The sequence below is a fragment of the Papaver somniferum genome, chromosome 3 (assembly GCF_003573695.1).
Source record: "Papaver somniferum cultivar HN1 chromosome 3, ASM357369v1, whole genome shotgun sequence".
In the NCBI taxonomy this organism is placed as follows: Eukaryota; Viridiplantae; Streptophyta; class Magnoliopsida; order Ranunculales; family Papaveraceae; genus Papaver; species Papaver somniferum.
In genome coordinates, this window is record NC_039360.1 from 66,881,436 (window position 1) to 66,902,742 (window position 21,307).

The 21,307-nt window shown below is 35.6% G+C and overlaps 2 protein-coding genes and 1 non-coding gene across 3 annotated transcripts; all 3 read left to right on the forward strand.

The window, feature by feature from the left end:
* Positions 1–3,987: 3,987 nt before the first annotated feature.
* Positions 3,988–9,007, forward strand: LOC113356385 (BTB/POZ domain-containing protein At1g21780-like). Its single transcript, XM_026599499.1, has 4 exons — positions 3,988–4,264; positions 4,393–4,538; positions 8,002–8,117; positions 8,208–9,007. Exons 1-4 carry the CDS (start codon positions 4,140–4,142, stop codon positions 8,811–8,813), a joined length of 993 nt encoding a protein of 330 aa, XP_026455284.1. The 5' UTR covers positions 3,988–4,139; the 3' UTR covers positions 8,814–9,007.
* On the forward strand, positions 5,789–5,861 carry TRNAK-CUU. Its single transcript has one exon. It is a non-coding gene; the product is annotated as a tRNA-Lys (tRNA).
* A 1,436-nt stretch (positions 9,008–10,443) lies between the features above and the next one.
* Positions 10,444–12,725, forward strand: LOC113356386 (V-type proton ATPase 16 kDa proteolipid subunit-like). The gene is made up of 3 exons (XM_026599500.1): positions 10,444–10,641; positions 10,768–11,053; positions 12,320–12,725. Exons 1-3 carry the CDS (start codon positions 10,563–10,565, stop codon positions 12,450–12,452), a joined length of 498 nt encoding a protein of 165 aa, XP_026455285.1. The 5' UTR covers positions 10,444–10,562; the 3' UTR covers positions 12,453–12,725.
* Positions 12,726–21,307: the final 8,582 nt, after the last annotated feature.

Here is a 21,307-nt window from a genome sequence, read left to right on the forward strand (position 1 = left end):
AGATGCTTGTGGTGGTTCAGTTCCTGCTACTGTGGGAGCTCGTGAACTTCAGGGTGAAGAATTAGGCTTCAAACTAACAAAGTTTAAGATATGTAAAGGTCTTCATGTCATGGTGATCTACAAGTTGCTTACTGCTAAGAATCCTACCCTGTCTGGAGTGTTCTTCACATATGGAGACGTATTTTTCACTTAAGTTTAATTTTTGAGGCTATTAGATATTCTTATGTTTTCCGTGAGACAAGCAGGGCAGTTGATCATCTTGCAAGTATTCATCCAGTGGAAATTTTGTTGAAGTTGATCAATTGCAAAGTATTGTAGAGGAGGATAGTAGTCATAAAGTCTATTTTAGACAGTTATTTTGTTTTTGCTTTTTTTGTTTGTTTTGTTTTTTGGTTTGTAGTTCGTAAGGTTATGGGTTCCCCTTAATCGATACACGAAAGAGACTTAAGAGTCTTTAATGATGCTTTACTTGCTAAGTATGCATGGAGATTATGCAACAGTGAAGATCAGCTGTGGGGAATGCACTAAAAAAAGATATTTCTCGGATTCTACTCTTCTTCATGCTAAAGAGAGAAAAAATACAACTTGGGTCTGGAAAAGTCTATTTAAAGAAGTTGATTTCATTAAGAAATATAGCTTTTGGAAAATAGTCAATGGAGAGAAAATTCAGGTATGGAAAGATAAATGGATTTTTGGTGTGGATGAACCTCCAATCCCGATGAATACGGATGCAACACTCTATTCAGAGGATATGTATGTTTGTGATCTAATAAATCAAGCAGATAAAACCTGAAAAGTTGATCTTATTAATCAACTATTTGTACCTGATGTTGCAGCAAATATTTTCAACACCAGAATTCCAAGACTGGCGGATGATAATCTAGTTTGGACCCTTACACATAATGGGGTGTTTACTGTGAAATCAGCCTATAATAAAAAGATGGAGATAAAAAATGGTACACAAGCTACAAATCAGGAAAAGGTGCAACTATGGAAAACTATTTGGGGTCTGAAGCTTCCAGGAAAAAAAAACTATTTATATGGAAGTGCATAATTGACATTGTCCCGACTAGTGAAAAGATAATGAGGCAAATTGGTGGGGATCCATCTGGCTGCTCTATGTGTGATTATATGTTGAAACCACCAATCACATTCTAATGCACTGTAATTTCACAAGAATAGACTATACTTCAGTTCCAGGAATAACGTAATCTTTACAAAGCTTTAACAGTGTCCCAGATTGGGTTAAAAGTTGGTTCTTTCCTGCACATGGCACTAGAGTAACAGATGAAGACTGGATTGTTGATGCTGCTTGTATAGTTTGGGAAGTCTGAAAAGAGAGAGGTCATTGTGTCTTCGAAAATCACAAGCCAAATCCAGTGATAACTATTAAAAGATCACGGAATCTGTAGAGTCTAATCAAAAGAAATGACAAGGATAAAGTGCATCGGAAAGTCAGAGATTTTGAAAATAGAGACCAACGATGGAATCCTCTAACTAGCCCTTTCCTTAAACTAAATTGCGATGCATCTTTCAAACTTAATTATTCTCATTGTGGTATTGGCCTAATACTGAGAAATTTTGCATGTGAATATCGAGGCTCAAGGTGCATTGCAAGACAAGATGTACTAAGCGCAAAGGAAGAAGAATGCTTTGTTGTATTGGATGGGGTTCAATGGGCTCTAGAAAGACAAGTGGAGCATATATGTATTGAAGTTGATTCAAGCAGCGTAGCTAATGCAATATTGAAGTTGTTGGCATCCTTATCACCCTGCGAATCACAATCCAGATAAGAAACAGAGGCAACAATATTGTTATTAGAAAAGAATAATGTTTCTTACTACCTTATGATCCGCAGACTTTCTTTTGTTTACAACAACCTTATGCTGCGATTTGGGAATATTAGGGTTCTGAACCGTAAATTTGGTGTTAGTGGCGTTTTTGCTGAAATAACAACAGTATGGGAATCACATAAACAACATCACATAAGGAAGTAAGCAAGATCAATTTCAGCAAAACCCATAAGAAAGAAAAAAGAAAAGAAAACTAACCTCGATGAATCCATGGAAAACACCAGCAGGAAGATTAATTCGTAAAAATTAAAAAGGAAGAAAATTACGAACAATAAAGATCTACAGAGGGAACAGTATGGAGATGAAGAAGAAATTAAAAAGATTGAAAGAAGAAGAAAGAAGAAAAATTACAGCAGAGGAATTTACGGAGAAAATGATGAAGTTGCAGAGAAGATGAAAAAGAGAGTAAAAAAGAAGAAAAGGGAGAGTAAGAAGAGTATATATAGAGGAGATTTTCGATAAGATAAACACAATTAATCTGAAAAGACGCGAGCGGTTGAAAAGCAGCGGTTACAGAAGACGTGTCAAGAAACAGATGGGGGAAAGGATACGTGTGATAAATGCAGAATATGAAGTGATGGATAGTTGCGGCATTTCTCACATCGTTCTCTACTTCGCAGAGAAGATATGAAAAGAGGCAAGATGTAGGATCAGAATCTCGCAGCAATAATGCCTCAGCGAAATTATTAACAACACAACACGACAGTGTCGCAGAACAACTTCAGAAACGACATCAGCCAAATCATGAGAAAAGTGTGACGGTCCTGCGAAAATAAGGAAGTTTTGCGAGATTGATATTTATAAGGTTGCGATAATGTCGCAAGTCATATCCGAAAATAAAGGACAGATTAGTTGTCATCCACTATGTAATTCCCTATAAATAGCCGTTCAGTTGTAAAAGAAATGGATAGATCTTTTCTGAGTGAGAAGCAAGTAAATAGGAGAGAGAAAATCTAGAGCAGTGGTTATTCTTGATTCCTTTATCTTTTCTTGTAAGATTGTTCAAAGATTCATCAATAAAATTAAAATTGTTAATCCAAAAATGAGTTGAATGTTAATGAAATCTTATGAGGGGTGTAGTGTAGGATTTTCTGCGACTACAGTTGATTCAAGCAACGTAGCTAATGCAATAAATGGAAATAATTCATCCCTCTCATAACAGAACATGAACATTATCAAAGATATTTTGTTTTATTTAAGTAGTTTTTCATGTTGGATATGTAAACATACGATTAGAAAATGTAATGGTCCGGGAGATACGTTGGTCAAGCATGTTAGGGACTCTATAATGTCTGATACATGGTATATCGATCCTCCAGACTTTTTGGTTGGAAAGATTATGGCAGACCTTACTGATGTAACAGACTTAATAAAACAAGTAGTGAGCACATGCGATGCATGTCGACAACATTAATTTTTCATTCCATTTTTATGAAATGTGGTACCTTCAGTTTACTTTTCAATTTAGCCTAATATTAGGTAAAAATGGAATGAAAAATAAATAAATTAAAGTATCACTTTTAATGAAACAGAGGTAATCTTTCGTATCGAAACTAAAATCTATAGATTCTTCTAAGTAATTTTATAATATATTAAGTGAAGTATTTGAGCATTATATAGGCAACATATAAAAAGTACATAAGCTCTTTCAATTTACCTTTAAATTATAATTATTTTCTCGGAGAACTATAAATATATTAAAAAGTAAAAATTTGATACGGTTGTTTATACTCGTTGCGTAGGTGGTTGAAAGAACTTTCCAAATATATAAAATTCACAACAATCCGACGTACCATTTGGAAGATACGGAGTTTTAAAATATTTATCATTATTTTTATAAAAATGACATTTCTGTAAATAAACGATTTAATATATTATTATTTTTAAGTCCCTATTTTGTTAAACGTTTCAGTCCTTATTTATATTTCTTAACCAAACAGTCTTTATTTTGTTTAACATTTTAGTCCCTAATTTCGTTTGGTGAACCAAAAAAAAAAAAAAAGTAAGGATTTCAATTAAGCTTGGTCACCTTAAAGAGGCGGAGATATTTTGGTTCCCCTTAATCATTCTAATGTTTATCGTAAAAAAGAAAAAAAAAGTGTAATCATTTCATGTTTAACTAAAGATTAGCTACAATAATAGAGTTGAGTAAAAGTTAGTCCACCACTGTGACGCATTCCACTCGCCTACCACTCCTCTCTGCATCTCTGCCCCTAGGTCTCTTTACAGAGAGTAGTGCTAATCAAAGCCAAATACTAGTTCATGCTTGCACAAAGAGGGTGAGAGATGACTGGTAGTAGCAGTGATTCAAAGGTAGAGATAATTTCTAGGTTAGCTCAATGGAGAATTGAGAGCTTTGGTCCTTGTTCTTATCGACGATCCGATTCTTTCAAACTTGGAATTTGGAACTGGTAATAGTTTATCTTCATCTTAATTTCCTAACCAATTTCATCCCATTAATCCCGAATTCGGTTTTATCCCTCAGACTGTCTTGATGATGTTAACTTAGGGTTTTCTCTTTTCTTATCATCAAACTTAGGCACATATCAATTGAGAAGAATCGGTATCTATATGTTCGTCTATTTCCTGAACCGTCTCGAGTCTCCAAAGAACAACCACCTCTTGCTAGATTCGTCCTACGAGTCTCAAGTTGTGGTCCTAATAGACGACCTTACATTTCTCCAAGTAAGTTTGTTATGTTTTCTGCTTGTGTCTGATTATCTAACGAGTTCCCGACAGGACTATGATTTTCGTTAATTTGGACTCTGTGAGTTGATCCGATTCATGTGGATTTATAACGGCGTCGTTTCATTAGTTCTTGTGCAATTATTGATAATATGATACATGGTGCACTGTGCACATGATATCTGTTTACTTCTATGTAAGTAGGTACATAATAGTGTCCGTTTTTCTTATTAAGTTATCCAAACTGAATATACTAGCTTAACATAAAAAATGGCACGAATCCAAGTTAGTGGTTTAGATCAAAGCATAGGAATCCAATTTGTCTTAGCCTTCTATGTTTTTGTCTAAAACTTGGCTTCGTGCCATTTTGAATGGTTATGCCTGTCAGGTGTAACGATTTGTGTACAGTCAAACAAAGTGTAAAAGAATAGTCGGCAGTAAAAAATTCAGATTGGTTGTTTTTGAAGAAATAAGATACAACAATTTTCTGCGTGAATGAATAGATAATTGCCAGACATGCAAAATGATTACAGCTAGATCCCTTGCATCAGCAAACTTGCGGTTTAAACGTTGCCCAGTGATAGCTTGTTTGATTTACTTGGATAATCAACAAGCTGAATGTCCAGACTGGTTCAATTGTTTGTGCTATAAATATTGACTATAATATGAATTTCCTTACTGTTCGTTCCGTCATCCATTTTCTAGTTACTTGTTTGTTTGATGGAAATATTTGTAGTTAATAATATTTAGGGACCACACTCAAGGTAGATATGATACTGTAACATCAGTATCATAGTGAAACTCCTTAACCCCGCCTTCATGGCAGAACCACGTAAATCTTTATGTCAATGTCTCTAACTCTATAAACTGGGTAAAATATGTGGGGAAACTGCCTATTTCATTCCAGTAATTCAGCTTGCTTCACTTGAGTGTCATAAAGAGATGGAAGGTCGTGGGCGACCCTGAGAGAAATAGCTCCGCATGGGCGCTTCAACTATCATTTCAATTGTGTTTTATATGATCCCATTTTGGGTTTCTTCTGGATTTGGATTCTTGCTCACTAGCGGTATGTTTAACTTATATTCCAATTTTATGCCTTTTCTTGCTCAAGCCTTTGTTTCAAATTCTGATTTTTGGTTTGTTTTTGGCACTCTCTGTCTCATGTTTCTCTGACCTTGGGAATGTTGTAAACTTGTAATACACCTTTGGATGTGGTTCGTAAGGCTAAATACTACTAACAACAAGCACCTGCCCGTCTAGCTCAGTTGGTAGAGCGCAAGGCTCTTAACCTTGTGGTCGTGGGTTCGAGCCCCACGGTGGGCGGTTTTCATGCCAAGAAACCCTGCCTATAGGGTTCTTTTTTGCAGTTTTCGTGAATTCGATCTTTTGAGTCTTTTTTTTGATGTCCTAGACTAGTGGTCCCTAGACTACATCCAAACTCCTTAAATTGGAGTGGATTTCAGCAATTACAAGGTTCGAACCCCTACCTCCGGAGTGGGAGGGAGCATGCCAACCACCAGACCACTTGGTGATTGGCTGGAAGCTTTTAGTCTGGAAGACTTTTTAGTCAAGGATGGGTGTGCATACCACAAACAACTGTGGCTTAGGGTAGAGAATTATGGCTATAGAAGAGGCACTCTATCACTAAAAGTCTCACCCAGCACTCTATCATAACTCTATCACTATAGAAGAGAATTATGGCTACGTTAAAGTAGGTAAAGCTCTCACCCAGCACATTTTGAGCTTGGGGACTAGAGCCCAAAGCCGCGCCTTATGATAGATAGGGTCGAAAGGAGAAACCCTAGCTAACGTAGGACTGAGCTTGGGGACTAGAGCCCAAAGCCGTGTCTTATGATAGATAGGGTCGAAAGGAGAAACCCTAGCTAACTTAGGACACGTGCAGGACTCCACAAGTAACTCTCATAGAAGGGGTTGTGGGGAGACATGTGTCAATAACCAAATGGGATAAGTGTACATCGTACCATAAAAGGAGAGGTTCGACTTCTAGGAAGGCAGGATGTTTGCTGCTGTGCTAGGGATACGAGAAATTCGGAGCTTCAGATTTTTACATTAAATGTATATCTAAAGTTATTAATTTTTACATTAAACACTCGGAGTTAATGTATGCTGCTGTGCTATGTAAATTAGTCTCATTTGCAATTTAAGAAATGCAAATGAATGCTAAATGGAAACAGGGCAAGTGTTTAAGAGTGTGGAAATGCAACTGAAATTCAATTGAATACGTGATCATAAGGGGAGTATTAAGGGACCGTGTGCCAATACTACTGACATTTCTGTAGAAGTTTGAGCTTTTGGAGAAAATGGTTATTCAGTACGGCGTCAGAGTAGGCAATCTGAAAAATGTTAGAAGGATCAAATCCCATTGCTTGAGTGATGATGGAAAAATAATAACCGTGCCCTAGAGATGAGGTGTGGTGCTTGTATCTGTGAGCTGGGCGGTCTGGCATCAAAATATACATGTATATTATATGCACAACCCTACCTACAAGCTCTACCATTTAAAAGTTCTGACTGTTCAATAGCTAGAGCTGGGACTTAATCTTTTGGCCTCTTTTGTATCAGCTCCTCTTATACTATGCTGAACACCTGAATTCTTAGAAGCTCAAATTTTTGGAGGTGACAGATTTATATTCATGCGGATATGAGGCTGGAACAATTATCCCCTGATACTCCCTCTATAAGACTAGCATGGGGTTTCTTACCAACAATTTCTTAACTGTCGACCTGTCAGGGCACCCTTCTCCTACATCGTCTTGTACAACTTATTATATTTCTCTGAAAGCCTGAACTTGCAAAGACAATAGAAAATATTAAATTTGTGCTGATACAAGGGATGGCCGTTGTTCTAGTATTATTATTTGTTACATTGTGGTTAATGATATGAAACGTTCGATATTCCGTGGTTTTAATATCTTTTAAGGAAAGAGTTGTTTAGCTCTAAATTAGACCTTTTTATCCCGTATATTTCCTGAAACTAGAAACTGTACCTCAAGATTCTCTTGAACTTGTTGAAGGATTACTATTTCCTGAGACAAATTCAACCCTGCAGTTGTCTGTAGTATATTGAATGATTATTTCTGGTGGCATGTACATGCATTCTGAATGCTGTGCTGGTTCAACTTTTAGAAAAATGGAAGGTCCAGATGATCCAACTTACCCACATGCAGTTGCTTTTGGGGAGAATGTTTCCTCTCTCAACTCCATTCCCTAACCCTTGCAGGTCTCCATAATCCATACAGAACAAATGCCTTATGGTCTGTAAAGGAATTGTCTTAGAAACTTCTTCAAACCAAGTTGTTGGACTTAATTTTAATTGTTGATTGCAGAAATATCAGTTATTTTGTTATACAATTATGGGCATCTGATTATTCTGGATTGTTGTTATAAATATTCAATGTTTTCAGCTTTTCCACTAACCGGCGATTACTGATTGGTGCTTCAGTTCACGAGAGACTGCTCAGGACCAGTGAAGACTTTGTTTGGCCGGTTGATTCTACATTTTTGGGCCGTATAGTCATTGATGTTGAATTTCTGGACCTGAAAATCTGTCAACTTAATGTGAGCTTCATATTTTTAAATTCTAGACACTCCACCAAACAGTCATGATTCTCCTTGTTTAAGCTGTTCCAAACATTGTTCAAATTTCAGGGTGGTGATCCCATTTCGATATGGCCTGGCGATGGAGCAACGCAATGTCTTGCAACACAGCGCACACTCTGCTGTCTCTCCCGAATGCTCAATGAGGAAATACTCACCGATGTCACTATTAACATGTCGGGTGGCACACTAAGAGCACACAAGGCAATTTTATCTGCATCTTCTCCTGTATTTCAGAGTATGTTTTTACATGATCTAAAAGAGAAAGAGTCTTCCATGGTTGATATAGAGGACATATCTGTAGAATCTTGTATGGCCTTGCTCAGTTACTTGTACGGGACCATAAAACAAGATGACTTTTGGAGGCACCGATTGGCACTACTAGGAGCTGCACACAAGTATGACATTATGGACCTTAAAGATGCCTGTGAGGAAAGTCTGTTAGAGGATATTAATTCAGGAAATGTCCTTGAGAGGCTTCAAGAGGCCTGGTTGTATCAGCTTGACAAGCTTAAGAAAGGGTGTCTGATGTACTTGTTTGATTTTGGAAAAATATATGATGTGAAAGATGAAATCGATGCTTTCTTCAGGAATGCAGACAGGGAATTGATGGAGGAGTTATTTCATGAATTGCTCACCGTGTGGAAACCAGCATGAACTCTTCTTCTCTTTTGGACTATGAGGAACTTCCATAGATTGTCTATATGTACATAAAACACTGAAACTCTTCTGCCTTTGGTTTTCATATTGTTAAGTGTTTGTAATAGTATGTCAAAACTTAAAGTCGTTGAAACTCCCATCTACAACAGTTTGTAATTTACCCATAAGAAAAGGTATTTGTAGTGTACTGCCTGGCTTGTGTTCCTATTTTACATCATTCTATCATGTTGATGTCCATTAAAACAGGGGGTAACTTCTAACTCTTTTTCTGTGTTACAAATCAAAAATGGCACAAATACTAGTAGATGGTCAAAACCCCAAGCAAATCAATTTAAAGTAAACTTTGACGTATCTTGGATTGATTCTTGTACTCCGGCTGGATATGGCATAATTTTGTGATGTGATACAGGTGGTGCAATTTAAGCTACAACTGGGACTTTCAGGGCCTCCACAACAGAAGAAGTAGAAGCTCTTAGTATGCTGGAGACAGCAACTTGGGCAAAAAGAATGGACTTAAAGAACTTCTGGGTGGAAGGTGATTGTCAGAGATTGATCTTCTATGCTCAGGACAAGCAGAGTAACATCTTTTGGAGAAACCAAGCCATAGTCTCAGAAGCAATGAAAATTTTGAAGACTCGTGAAAACTTTTTGGGCTTTATGTTTAACAATATGAAAGGCAATGAAGTGGCAGACATTTTGGCAAAAGAAGCACGCAAACGGGGAATTCATAAACAATAATGGTTGTTAATGCCACAATTTTTAAACTCTGCTCTATTATCAGATGTATGTTTTTCTAATACAGTTGCTAGTTCTAGCTTTCAAAATAGAGTTAACATTATGTTGTTAGATACCAATATCTCAAATGAGCTAAGTGAGATAAGGGAACAAACATTTTGGAAAATTCTGTGTAACCTTTCTTCTTTTTTCGTATTTTTTTTGATCGGCTAATATAAGTAATTTTTTTTTCTTTTTTCCAATATAAGTAATTTTCAAAAAAAATAAATCATGTTGATGTCCATAAAGAATAATAATGCCTGTATCAGTTGTTCCATCTAGATTTGGATGAGGCTTGATATTTCAGTCTGGTCTTTCACAGCATTTGTCAATCCTGACCCATTAGAATTTCCATTTTGGCTATCCAGCTTTTATGTGTGAAATTTATAATACTCATTTACACATCATTGATTCCATAGTCGTATCTTCTTCCATTAATACATGTGTTCCACGTTCTAATTTGGATCCTACAGCCGAAGGAGATAATGAACTTACCTTAGCATATAGAAAACTTCTTCATGGAGTATACGCCTTAAAAAAAAAAAAAAGTAGAAATATCATTTTTTCCGAAATCATATACGAAGTATTCCAAGTTGTTGGATATTGATATCCACTAATTCTCATACTCATAGGCGATTCATCTTCATTGATTACAGGTACACGTGTCCTAATTTGGATCACCTGAAACCGCATTAAATTTTCCCAAATGCCAACACCATGGCAAAGTTAGGTCAACAGTGACCTTCCTGGAACGTTCCAATTTAAAGCGCAAACCTGACAACCCTTCGTAAATACGAGTATACTAAAGGTTAATATTGTAACTTGAATCATCACCTTGTACTTGTAGAGAGTTTAATCACCAATTTTATTATCAGTCCCGATCTTCCCCTTTACTCTTCCTTCGTCTTCACAAAGAGAGATAGAGAGAATTTCCAACTAAAATAGGCTTTTTTCTCAGATCTCTCTTCAAAAATGTCTTCGAGCTTCTCTGGAGATGAAACCGCTCCCTTCTTCGGCTTCCTTGGAGCCGCTGCTGCTCTCGTCTTCTCATGTAGATCTCTCTCTCTCTCTCTCTCTCTCTCTCTCTCTCTCTCTCTCTTTTTCTTTCTTTCTGTAGATTTCTTAGATTGTAGGGTTTGGTTGATCTTGATCTTGTTATTGTTGTTTTTGATTGTAGGTATGGGAGCTGCATATGGAACAGCAAAGAGTGGTGTAGGAGTTGCATCTATGGGTGTGATGAGACCTGAACTTGTTATGAAATCTATTGTTCCAGTTGTTATGGCTGGAGTGTTGGGAATCTACGGTTTAATTATCGCTGTTATTATCAGTACTGGTATTAATCCTAAGGCAAAATCATACTACTTGTTTGATGGATATGCTCATTTATCATCTGGTCTTGCTTGTGGTCTTGCTGGTCTTTCTGCTGGTATGGCTATTGGAATTGTTGGTGATGCAGGTGTCAGGTAAATTCACTTTCATCTTCTTATGAATCCATAGTTTCTTCTGAGTCTGTAATTTCTTAAATCAGATTTTGATCAATTTTGCTTAGGTTATGGTGTAGTTTACCTAATTAATTGCCGTATATCTTCTGTGATTGTTGGCCCATTCATCAGTCCAGTTATGGATCTTCAAAATAATGCAAACGTTTGTAGTTGTGATTGTGAGCTTAGGAGAAATTTGATTATGGCCATGTGAACAATTAGTTTGTTCTTCATCAGAAAGGAGAGTAGAAGTAAAACCTTTGAGATTTATTATCAATATCATGTGCTTGATCTAGGATTTTTATACCTCACATGGATTTCTTGTTTGATATGCAATTTATTTTCAGTATATGAATAAGGATCCTGTTGGAGCGTGGACTTTTCTTTTTAAACTTCTGAACAGAATGTTTGGTATTGTTGAAGTCTGAGAGAATTCACATCAAGATTTATTTGTCCATGTTTATACATTTTAAAATTTCTATGGGTTGACGAAGGTTAATTTGAATGCTAATATGCTTTGCCTTTGCTGTTGTACGTTGGATCACTGTTACTATCTAGTTTATTTTTCCATGATCTATGACTTTTTTTTATCTGTGTATGTTTTTTACTGGTACTACAAGATACATTCTTATGTAGTGCAGAACTAATTGGTATTACCATACAACTGAAAGTATTTACTTAGTTTTTATTAACTTTTTCACAATTCTAAAGTGTGCACTGGTAAGCTGTAGGCAAAATTCTCATTAAACTTCTAATGTTGCAATGTTGAAGGTTATGTATTATCAGGAAACATGGAGTTAAACTGCTCATAAAAACACAACTGATCAAATAAGAGTAAAATATTGTTGAGTATAATTTTGGGTGATTTTACTTATAGTTTACTATGTTTCACTATGTGTTGGTTCAGTTAAGAAGTTATGGAGTTTCCCATAAGAACCGCATTTGTGAACTGATCCATTTGACGTGTTCTTTACTTCTTTTAGATAAGGCAGTGTTTTATTACTCGCAATGAATATGGTGAACGATTTTAATCTTCTATTGTATTGGATGAGTTTCTAGGTTTTCTTTCTTGTCATCTGAGTTGTTCGTACATTTGTTACTTTTTGTCTCTCAAGAATCTATGCATCCCACAGTTTTTGAGTGTGATCTGGATCTAGAGAAGGATTTGCTCAATTGAAGGCATTAAGACCTTTTCCTTTCTTTTTTCTTTCTTTTGAACATTCAGTAATTGGTTATTGTTGTTTGCAGAGCCAACGCACAACAGCCAAAACTATTTGTCGGGATGATCTTGATTCTTATCTTTGCTGAAGCACTCGCCTTGTATGGTCTCATTGTTGGTATTATTCTCTCATCGCGAGCTGGTCAATCTCGAGCAGATTAGAAGATGGCGAAGTGAGGGTTTGGGATTCTGTGCTATAGTTTTCCAATATAACCAGTGACTTGAATTGAAGCCTATATCATGATATTAGTATCATTTGCTTTTGATTCGATTACGACTTATTTGTAAATGTTTTGGAGTGTGACTTCGTGCACCCCTTTTATCCGGGGATGCACATTTCTCCCCTTGTTATTAGTTATTTTCTTCACTCTCTAGTTATTTGTTGAATTTTATAATCATAAAACTACATTTGCAAATGGGAGAATAACTTTTTTTTTTCAAGAAATGGTAAAAACCAAACTACCCGTGGTAATACATCGGCCAAGTTAGATCAAGGTGAGACATGCTGAGGTTCCTGATTGACATGCTGAGGTTCCTGAGTTCCTGATTGAAATGTTCGCCACTAGTAAATTATTAAGGTTCCTGATTGAATTTCTAAATTCCTGATTGAAATGTTCGCCACTAGTAAATTATCAGATCTAGTGACTAGGTTAAAAGACAGCCTTGAAGTTTACAAACTTTTCCTGTCCGCTTTCAAAATTAGGGCTGTTTGTGAGTCTTTCCTTTTTAGGCCCTTTTTAGAACAAGCACCATGATAAGGCCATTTGCTTAGCTATAGCTTAATTATAGCCAAGAGATGGCCAAGTAAAAACAGAAGGATTAGTCGGGGATATGGAAAGTTATTGGGGATATTTTACGGTTCAAAACCATCGATTATGATTGCCGGCATTGAAAAACCATGCCGACATGAACTGTAAGATATTCCTCAATTACTTTTCATATCCACCAATTAATTGTTTCAAAAAACGGAAAATGGGTCATTTGTCCAAATATTTTTAAATCACGGTTCAACTGGACGAGTAAAAAATAGTTTGGAAATGGCCAAAATAGAAAAATAGTAAGGATGAAACTGGTTTCATCCCAGCTTAAATTTAAAAAATAGCAAGGATAAAACTGGATACATCCTGTGTAAATTAAAAATAAGAAAAAGTATTTGAAAATGGGCACGATGAAACTGGTTACATCCTGCCTATTTTTACATTTTTGTCCATTTAAAAAGTATCAAAATCTAACTGTCCATTTCACCCAGAAATTATTGATTTTGGTCTTTTTAACCAATTTTGCGTTCAGAAAAAGACATCAGGTATGGGTTGGGTTTCTTTTTTCTCATAGCTTTTATATAGGCGGAAACTCATATTTTTTGATCCATAAAAAGTAAAACAGAAATAGAGATTTTAATTGTAGCCCCCCGAAAAAATGACACTACGGAAACTCAATTCCCGTGTCTCGTCACTTAGCTCAAGGGTACATCGGATGTGATCCACTCTTTAGTGAAGAGAAGGGATTTTGTCACATTAAAGCCAGGCGAAGCCTCGTAGCACTTGGCTTTAAATAAGCCATAGCTAAGAAAAATAGCGTACCATATTGCTTTTTGGCCTGATGCTTTGGATAAATTCCAATTAAAAACTTAACGGGAAGTTTTGGGTCGCTTAGATTACTATATCACACCCACTCAGTCGTACCGTGATGCCTATTGGAAGGTTGTTTCAGCCCCATTTATCTCTAGATCAGTTCCACCTAGAAGATGGACCCTTTGCTTCTCTATAATAACCTACATCATCATCATTTAAAGTAAGTCCAATGGCAGAGTAACATGTGGAAGGTAGCATGGATCAGCAAATGTTAATTCTAATGTTCATAACCTTTGAGAATTAATGTCGTAGCTTACGTTTGTTGTTTTGAGATTGTTGTCATTTTTCGGATTGCATGTAAACTCCATAAGAGGTTATTATAATTCTTATTGTTGACAAATAGTGTTGCATTTATAAACTTGGCTACAGTGTTTGCACTCAGTGACCCAGCTGCTTTGGTCTTTTTTGCTCATAATCTTGTTATATATGGGTTTCCATATGTGCCATGAAATAGTATAGCAGAATTCTGCCAACCCCATTTGCTCTTCATATCTTTCTTTGTTTCTAGGGAGTCTGTTTATCCCATTCACTACAAGTATTCATGTTCTGCATCACATATCCCATATTGAAATTAAGATTGTTCTAAACCTGGGAAGCAAAGTTACATTCTAGAAATAAATGGGTTAAGGTTCCGGAGCGAGCATTACAGAGTTGACAAGTTGTATTGATGTTTGGAAAGATTGTTGCAACTCTCTCGCTGTTGGGGACAATTAATTGTGTTATTTTCCTTATAAAGATTTTAATCGAAAGAGAAAATTTTAATTTCTAGATTGTATTGTCTTTTGTAGTATTATTTGAACAGTTATTTAGTTTGTTGTACAAGGACTTAACAGAGAAATTACCATCATTTGTTACATTCCATATATCTTCATCCTCTCTATTGTCCAAAGGGATTTCAGTTTCTTGAATTAGGCTCACAGTTTCAGTATCAAAACAAGCATTGAGGTTATTTACATCCCATTCTATACCTTGAGTTATCAAATCACTTACCTTGTTGAGTCTATTTGTTCATATAGCTGGTTTCAGTTCTGGAAGTTGTTTTAAAGGATCCAATGATCATCCCATATGTTGATTTTGTCTCCCTTGCCATTTTTTCAAAAAATATTCTTTTGTATATGATTTATGTCGTTTTTTATCCCTTCCAAATTCAACTGTCAGTTCTTTTTGGGTTTAGGATCTATGTGCATTACATTTTTATTAGGGAAGTATTTTCTTTTCAGGATTTTGGCCCACAAGGTATCAGGATTTATTTTTTTAATCTCCGTTCTATTCTTGCAATCACTGCAGTACTGTAATGACTTATGAGAAAAAATTTGGGCAGAAAATCCTCCTCCTCTCTCGCCGCGATTTTCTTATTTCCTGGTTGTCATCTTCTCTTTCGACGTTCTTCTTTCCAATTCACCTCTCTTCAACATCTAAATTAATTGTTGTCGCTCCAGATTTCTTAGTATGTTATCCTGAATCAAGATTCAAAAGAAACCAAGAAGTCTCCATTATTTATTTTGAACTCAGACCATGGAAAATGATAAGAGATTAATTTTTTTTACAAGTAATCTTGATCTTGATGTACAAAACAATTGATTCCATGTCACGATTGATCAACATTGTTTCTACATCACGATGAGGTGATATTTTATCATATTTTAATCTATAAAATTAATCAACCTGATGTTATTTTTTTGTTTGCGTCTCATGTGGGAAATTCATTCAAACTAAGCTACGGGACAATCATGAAGATTGTAGTCATAGTATATAACAAAGACTGGATAGGGGAATTCATATTTCGAATTGGCAAATCTTGTTTCCAACTGTGTTGTCTTCAGTCATCTAGGTGTAGTCGGATGATCATAGACTTATTTATCTCATTTTATAAACAATCTTTAAACCTCTAGGCTTTAAGTTTTACTACACTTGGTTTAAAGAGTCAATTTGTCTACAACTCATTCAGCAATCTTGGAATCCCTCTTCAGATTCCATACACAAGTGTTGAAAACTAATTTTTAAGTTCGAAGAAGAATATTTTCGGATACTCAAAAATAAAATTGAAAAGCTTGGACAAATTAAAAGTTAATCAAGGAAATAATCTTATTCAGGGTTTAATATCTGAAAATCAAAGGAACTTGAAGCCTTGTCTGACAGCAGTCAAGAGATATTCTTAACGACGAAAAATACCAAAAATATTTTCATGTAGCTACTCTTGAAATAAGAAAGCAAATAATATTCATTGCATAGTAATGGTTTGGTAACACGCAATAAGGGTCAAGTAGGAGTGGTCCTTACTGAATCTTATAAAAATATTTTTACCAACCAAATCTTTGTATGAGTCTTTGATATAATCTGATAAGATACATTAAATAAACAAGATCAAGAAATCTTTCATAATATTCCAAATGTTGTTTATGACCACGATAACGCAATTTTAATTGCAATCTATTTGTGATCTGGTAACGTAATATTAATAATAATCACATCGACAAAGTAAATATTAGGGGCTATAAAAAAATTAAATCTAATAAGTTTCTAGGGACCGATGGTTTGCATGTCGTCAGTTTTATAAGCGTAGCTGGCCCATTGATGGTGATCAAGTTATCCTGATGGTACAATAATTCTTCTGATATAAAATTATGAGCCGCATTATTAATTAAACACACTTTTTATGAATCCCAAAACCCTAAAGACCTAGTGAATTCTGGTCGATATGTCTTTGTAACACCATATACAAAGATAATTTCTAAGCTTCTAGATAATGGATTGAAACATTTGTTAGAAAAAAAAAATCAAATTTCCTATCAACCATTCAGTCTTCCAGACAAACCTCATGAGTCCGATCTTACTGTCCCCACTAAACCATGATGGTCATCTGGCAGTGTCGGTTTTCAGGGTATCGATGCGGTCATCCAGCAACAGCTTTCCGGGAGGTCATCCAATCTTGGATTACTCCAGTCTAAGCACGCTTAACTGCAGAATTTTTTTACCAAATTTGGATCCAATTGTGCTGAAAATGACACAGTGTTAGGAAAACACAAAATATGCCTACGTTCAATTTGGCGAACCCTACCTGCCTAATCAGGGTATTACAATACCAGCATCATAAACGGATTTGACGTTCCATGCCACTCATGATACCAGTACATGACGCAACTTGTCCAACGTACTCTCTCACCCTCGACAGGTGACTCGTTGTCGGCTCTGATACTATTTGTAATGACCCGACCCTCCATCGATATTGTCCCCACTTAGCCATTGATATCAATGAGAACTATTGCGGTCATCCAACACAACTTCCTGGGAGGTCACCCACTCCTAGATTACGCCTGCTCGATCACGTTTAACTGTAGAGATTTTTTCCAACTCTGGAGACGATTGCCCTGAAAAGGCATCTATTCTATGAAGGACAACCCATTACTTATATTCCATTCGAGGTATTACACCTCAAACAATATTATTGTTGTTCATGAGATGGTACATTATTTTAAGAAAAAAAGGGGAAAGTCAAGATACTTAAGGGATTACGATAGATATGTTGAAAGTTTTAGATTGAGAAAACTAGAACTTTCTATTAAAAACCTGTGGATATGATATTCCTATTTGTATCTCAAATTTTATCTGGCTAGTATGTAAAGGCTACAAATTTCAATCCATGTAATAAAATATTCTATAATCAACAATGCTTAACCAATGTAAACCTAGAGAAATACCAGATCATGGGATTTTTCCTACAAAAGGAGGGACTTAGCCTCCAGGAAAAGGATCCTCATCTCATTCTCACTTGGACGTAAGTTAACTATATACTTATAGCAACTATATTTTGGAAGGTCTTTTATTCTTGTCTTCCTGATTTTTACATTACTCACAAGTTTTGATTTTATTTCATTAAGCTCTAATGTATACTTTTAAGCTCTCCACTTCTTTATTTTCATGTAAGCTTTTAACCGTTTTCTCTAGTTATAATCTTACAGATCACGATAAGAGAAACTGATACATGAAAATTGACCTATAAATAAAAGAGGAAAAACCTTATTTGTCGTTGTAGTTACGCTTGCAAGAAGAAAACTACTAACTGTCTTTTTACTCTTTTTGTTATAACACATTTTTCAAAATGGGTATTATCTTCCGCAATCACATAATATGGCTCTAAGCGTACCGCTTCCTGGTATTTGCTGAGGGTAACTTGGCTAGGCTAGTACAATACGTGCGGCACAAAAGCGTTGGACATCGATTAATGCATATAGAAGTCAATGCACTGTCACTGTGGAATGCAGATCCATTAAACAAATAGTGACTAATCAAGTCATAATTCTCCAAACAATACATCTTTTGGTAGCAACGATTTTTAGTCTTGAATTTTACAGCAAGAAGTAGCATGGGATGAAACAACAATTCTGTTTCGTCAGCACAAGTTAATCCACAGTAGAGAACAAACGATATCTACATGCATCAGGAATGAAAAGAAAATGATGCAGTTACATGCTAAGATATGTATAGGAAGAAGGGAAATACAAACTTACATACTGGAGAAACAGATTGCTCAATAACGGATACAACCTAATCGATAAAAAGAAATACTATCAACTTCAAAGGTTTGCAAAGAAAAGTTGGCCGGTAAGATGAAATATCTATTGAAAAGGGGAGGGTACCTAGTAGACCACCAATTTTTTCGTTCACGAACTTGGATGAAAAATTCCTCGTACAATTAATAAGTATTAATCAACAAAAAAGATTCTTGTACCTGGTTATATATCAAAGTCAACCTAGTATATACCCAATATACACAAGAACTGAACTCCAACAAGAACAAGTCTTGTAGTATATTTTTCAAGATAAGAATTCACAAGAACAAGTCTTGTAGTCTTCTACAATTGAGCTAAGACTCTCTAGGTTGTTTAACGTACTACTTATGATATTTCAATTATAAAGAAAAATGATATAATGTGAAAAAGAAATAACAAAAGACACCAAAAGTTTTGTTAACGAGGAAATATAATCTTGTAAAAAAAACTTGAGATCTCGTCCATCTTGAACACCGTACGGATTTTTGCTCTGCTCCAAAACCTTTTCTCAACGAAGAACTCTGCCGACTGATTCTTTCTCTGCTCAGATTGGCTTCGTGCGAGCTTATCTGAGCAGATCAAGCACCATAAGTCGTTCTATTTCTTCCTAATCTATCTCTTCTATTAATTTTAAAAAAGTTTAGTTACCAATTGTTTTCCATCTTCAGTCATGTTCTTGCTGCAATTTTATGGTTTTTCTTCATGGATCAACAGATGATCATGTAGGTATGCGTTGTGATATTTCGTAAGGAAGGAAGCAAAGCATACAATCATTTCGGTTCTAATCTATGAATAACAAAAAACAACTCCAATAGTATCAGTATCGGCATCAACTCCACCTTTTTTTTCCCTTGTTTATGGTGGTGATCGGGTTTTAATTTGGCTTGTTATGATTGTATGTGATTTCAACAATCTAGGTTGTTTTAATAATCTAGTAATTTACAAATCAATTTTTTCTTTGTTTTTAGGGTTAGTTTTAGGACTTACTCGTTTGTAATTTCTGATGTTGGGATGTGATAGTCTCATTAGCAGCAACAACAATTTCAGGTTTTCCAAAGTCAACAGCTACAACATATTCACCAAAGAAACCAACATAAACTTTAAAGTTACGGAAGGCACGAGCAACAATTAGTTCCATAATACAAATTCTGACGAAGACTCAGACGGTGCCCAGAGTTCGATTTCGTCTTATAATGACCGATTCGGGTTATCTCTGTTACTTTGAAAAAAACATGAGACAAATGGATGGATATATGGATCCTGTCTTACTCATGTCATATGTTCTACCATGTTTTAGAAAAATCCTTGAGAAATGGTTGGATTTTTGGACCCTAACATGTCTGCTGACTGTAGATTTTTTATATGGTTTGGTTTTGCTACTTTCAAACCAAACCAGGCCATTTAAACTAGTTCTGTTACTTAGAAATTCATATGAATGGTTGGGATTCTACTTCAAATTTTATCCTGTAACTTTGTTGTTGAGTGGCTTCATTATGTTGGTTACTTGTTTGAAATATTTTTGATGATTGAAAACTTTCTAGTATGTCGTCTAACCGATCAGAATCCTGTAATCTCTAACGTCTTTGAAACGAAGTATTATTATCAATGTAACTGAGGCTTCTTTTGCGGAAAAAAAAAATGAACACCAAACTATATTAAACTTCTATAAACAATATCATACTATCAGACTTCGAGATGAAATTTAGTTGAGACCGAATCGACCCTCCGAGCAATTTTGTAACACCCGGTATTTTTGGTTTCTGAATTTCGGGACGAAAATCTTCTTAAAGGGTTAATATGTAAAACCTCGTAATTTTCTAAATATGATTTTCCTGCGTAAAACTCATCCATATTATATTGTTCGAATTATAGTCTAAAACTCAATTTGTTTAGTTTTTATGGTTGTCAAAACAATAAAATAATAAAGATGATTTTTAATTATGTAGGGTGCCTAACAATTTAAGTAAATCTAGAGTTAATAAATAAGAGAGCTAGCTCTTATCTCCGTGTTGGGGTTTTGATGATTATTTGATGTGGGTGCATATAGTTTAAATTGAGATGTGCTTATTTTTAGAGCACTGCTCGGTCGAACTCGCAAGCGTTGCTATCTCAAGCTTGTTTATCAAGTTTAGTTGCCAAAACTATAAGTTTTGATTTCTAGTCTATTTATAGCTAAGTCTCGGAATATGATAGTAAGTGCAGTTGAGCTTTAGACTTCACGGCGTTCTTCGAATGAATACGAAGAACTACTCAAGGGAACTTGTGGAACTTCATCAACAAAAGGTATGTGGAGACTTGAACTCATCTATCACTCAAAATTCTATCTAATCTGTTAGAGCATAGCTCGGTCAACCTCGCATGCATTGCTATATCAAGCATGTTTGTCAATGTTAGTGATCAAAACTATAAAGTCTTGATTTCTAGACTATTAGCTAAGTCTCGGACTAGGATAGGAAAAGTGTAGTTGATCTCAAGGACTTCATGGTGATTCAACGACAACGACGAAGATCTACACCAAGGAACCGTGAAGCTTCATCAACAAAAAGGTATGTGAAGACTTGAACTTATCTATCACTCGAAAGTCTATCTATTCTTCTCCTACTTCTTATGAGACAAAAATCGTATGCTATATAGACTAGATCATATACACTTGATACTTCGAGCTGAGTATTCATTGCTTATCTTTTACTCGAAATCATGTGTTGGTAAAGCGTTTCTCTTTGATCAGGTTTATCTTCACCTAGTGACGAAAGTCATGAAAGTTTCAATCACTTTGGAAATTGCTCTGACGAGAAAGGTCTGTTGTTCTTCACGACTGAATATCGCCCTCTGAGAA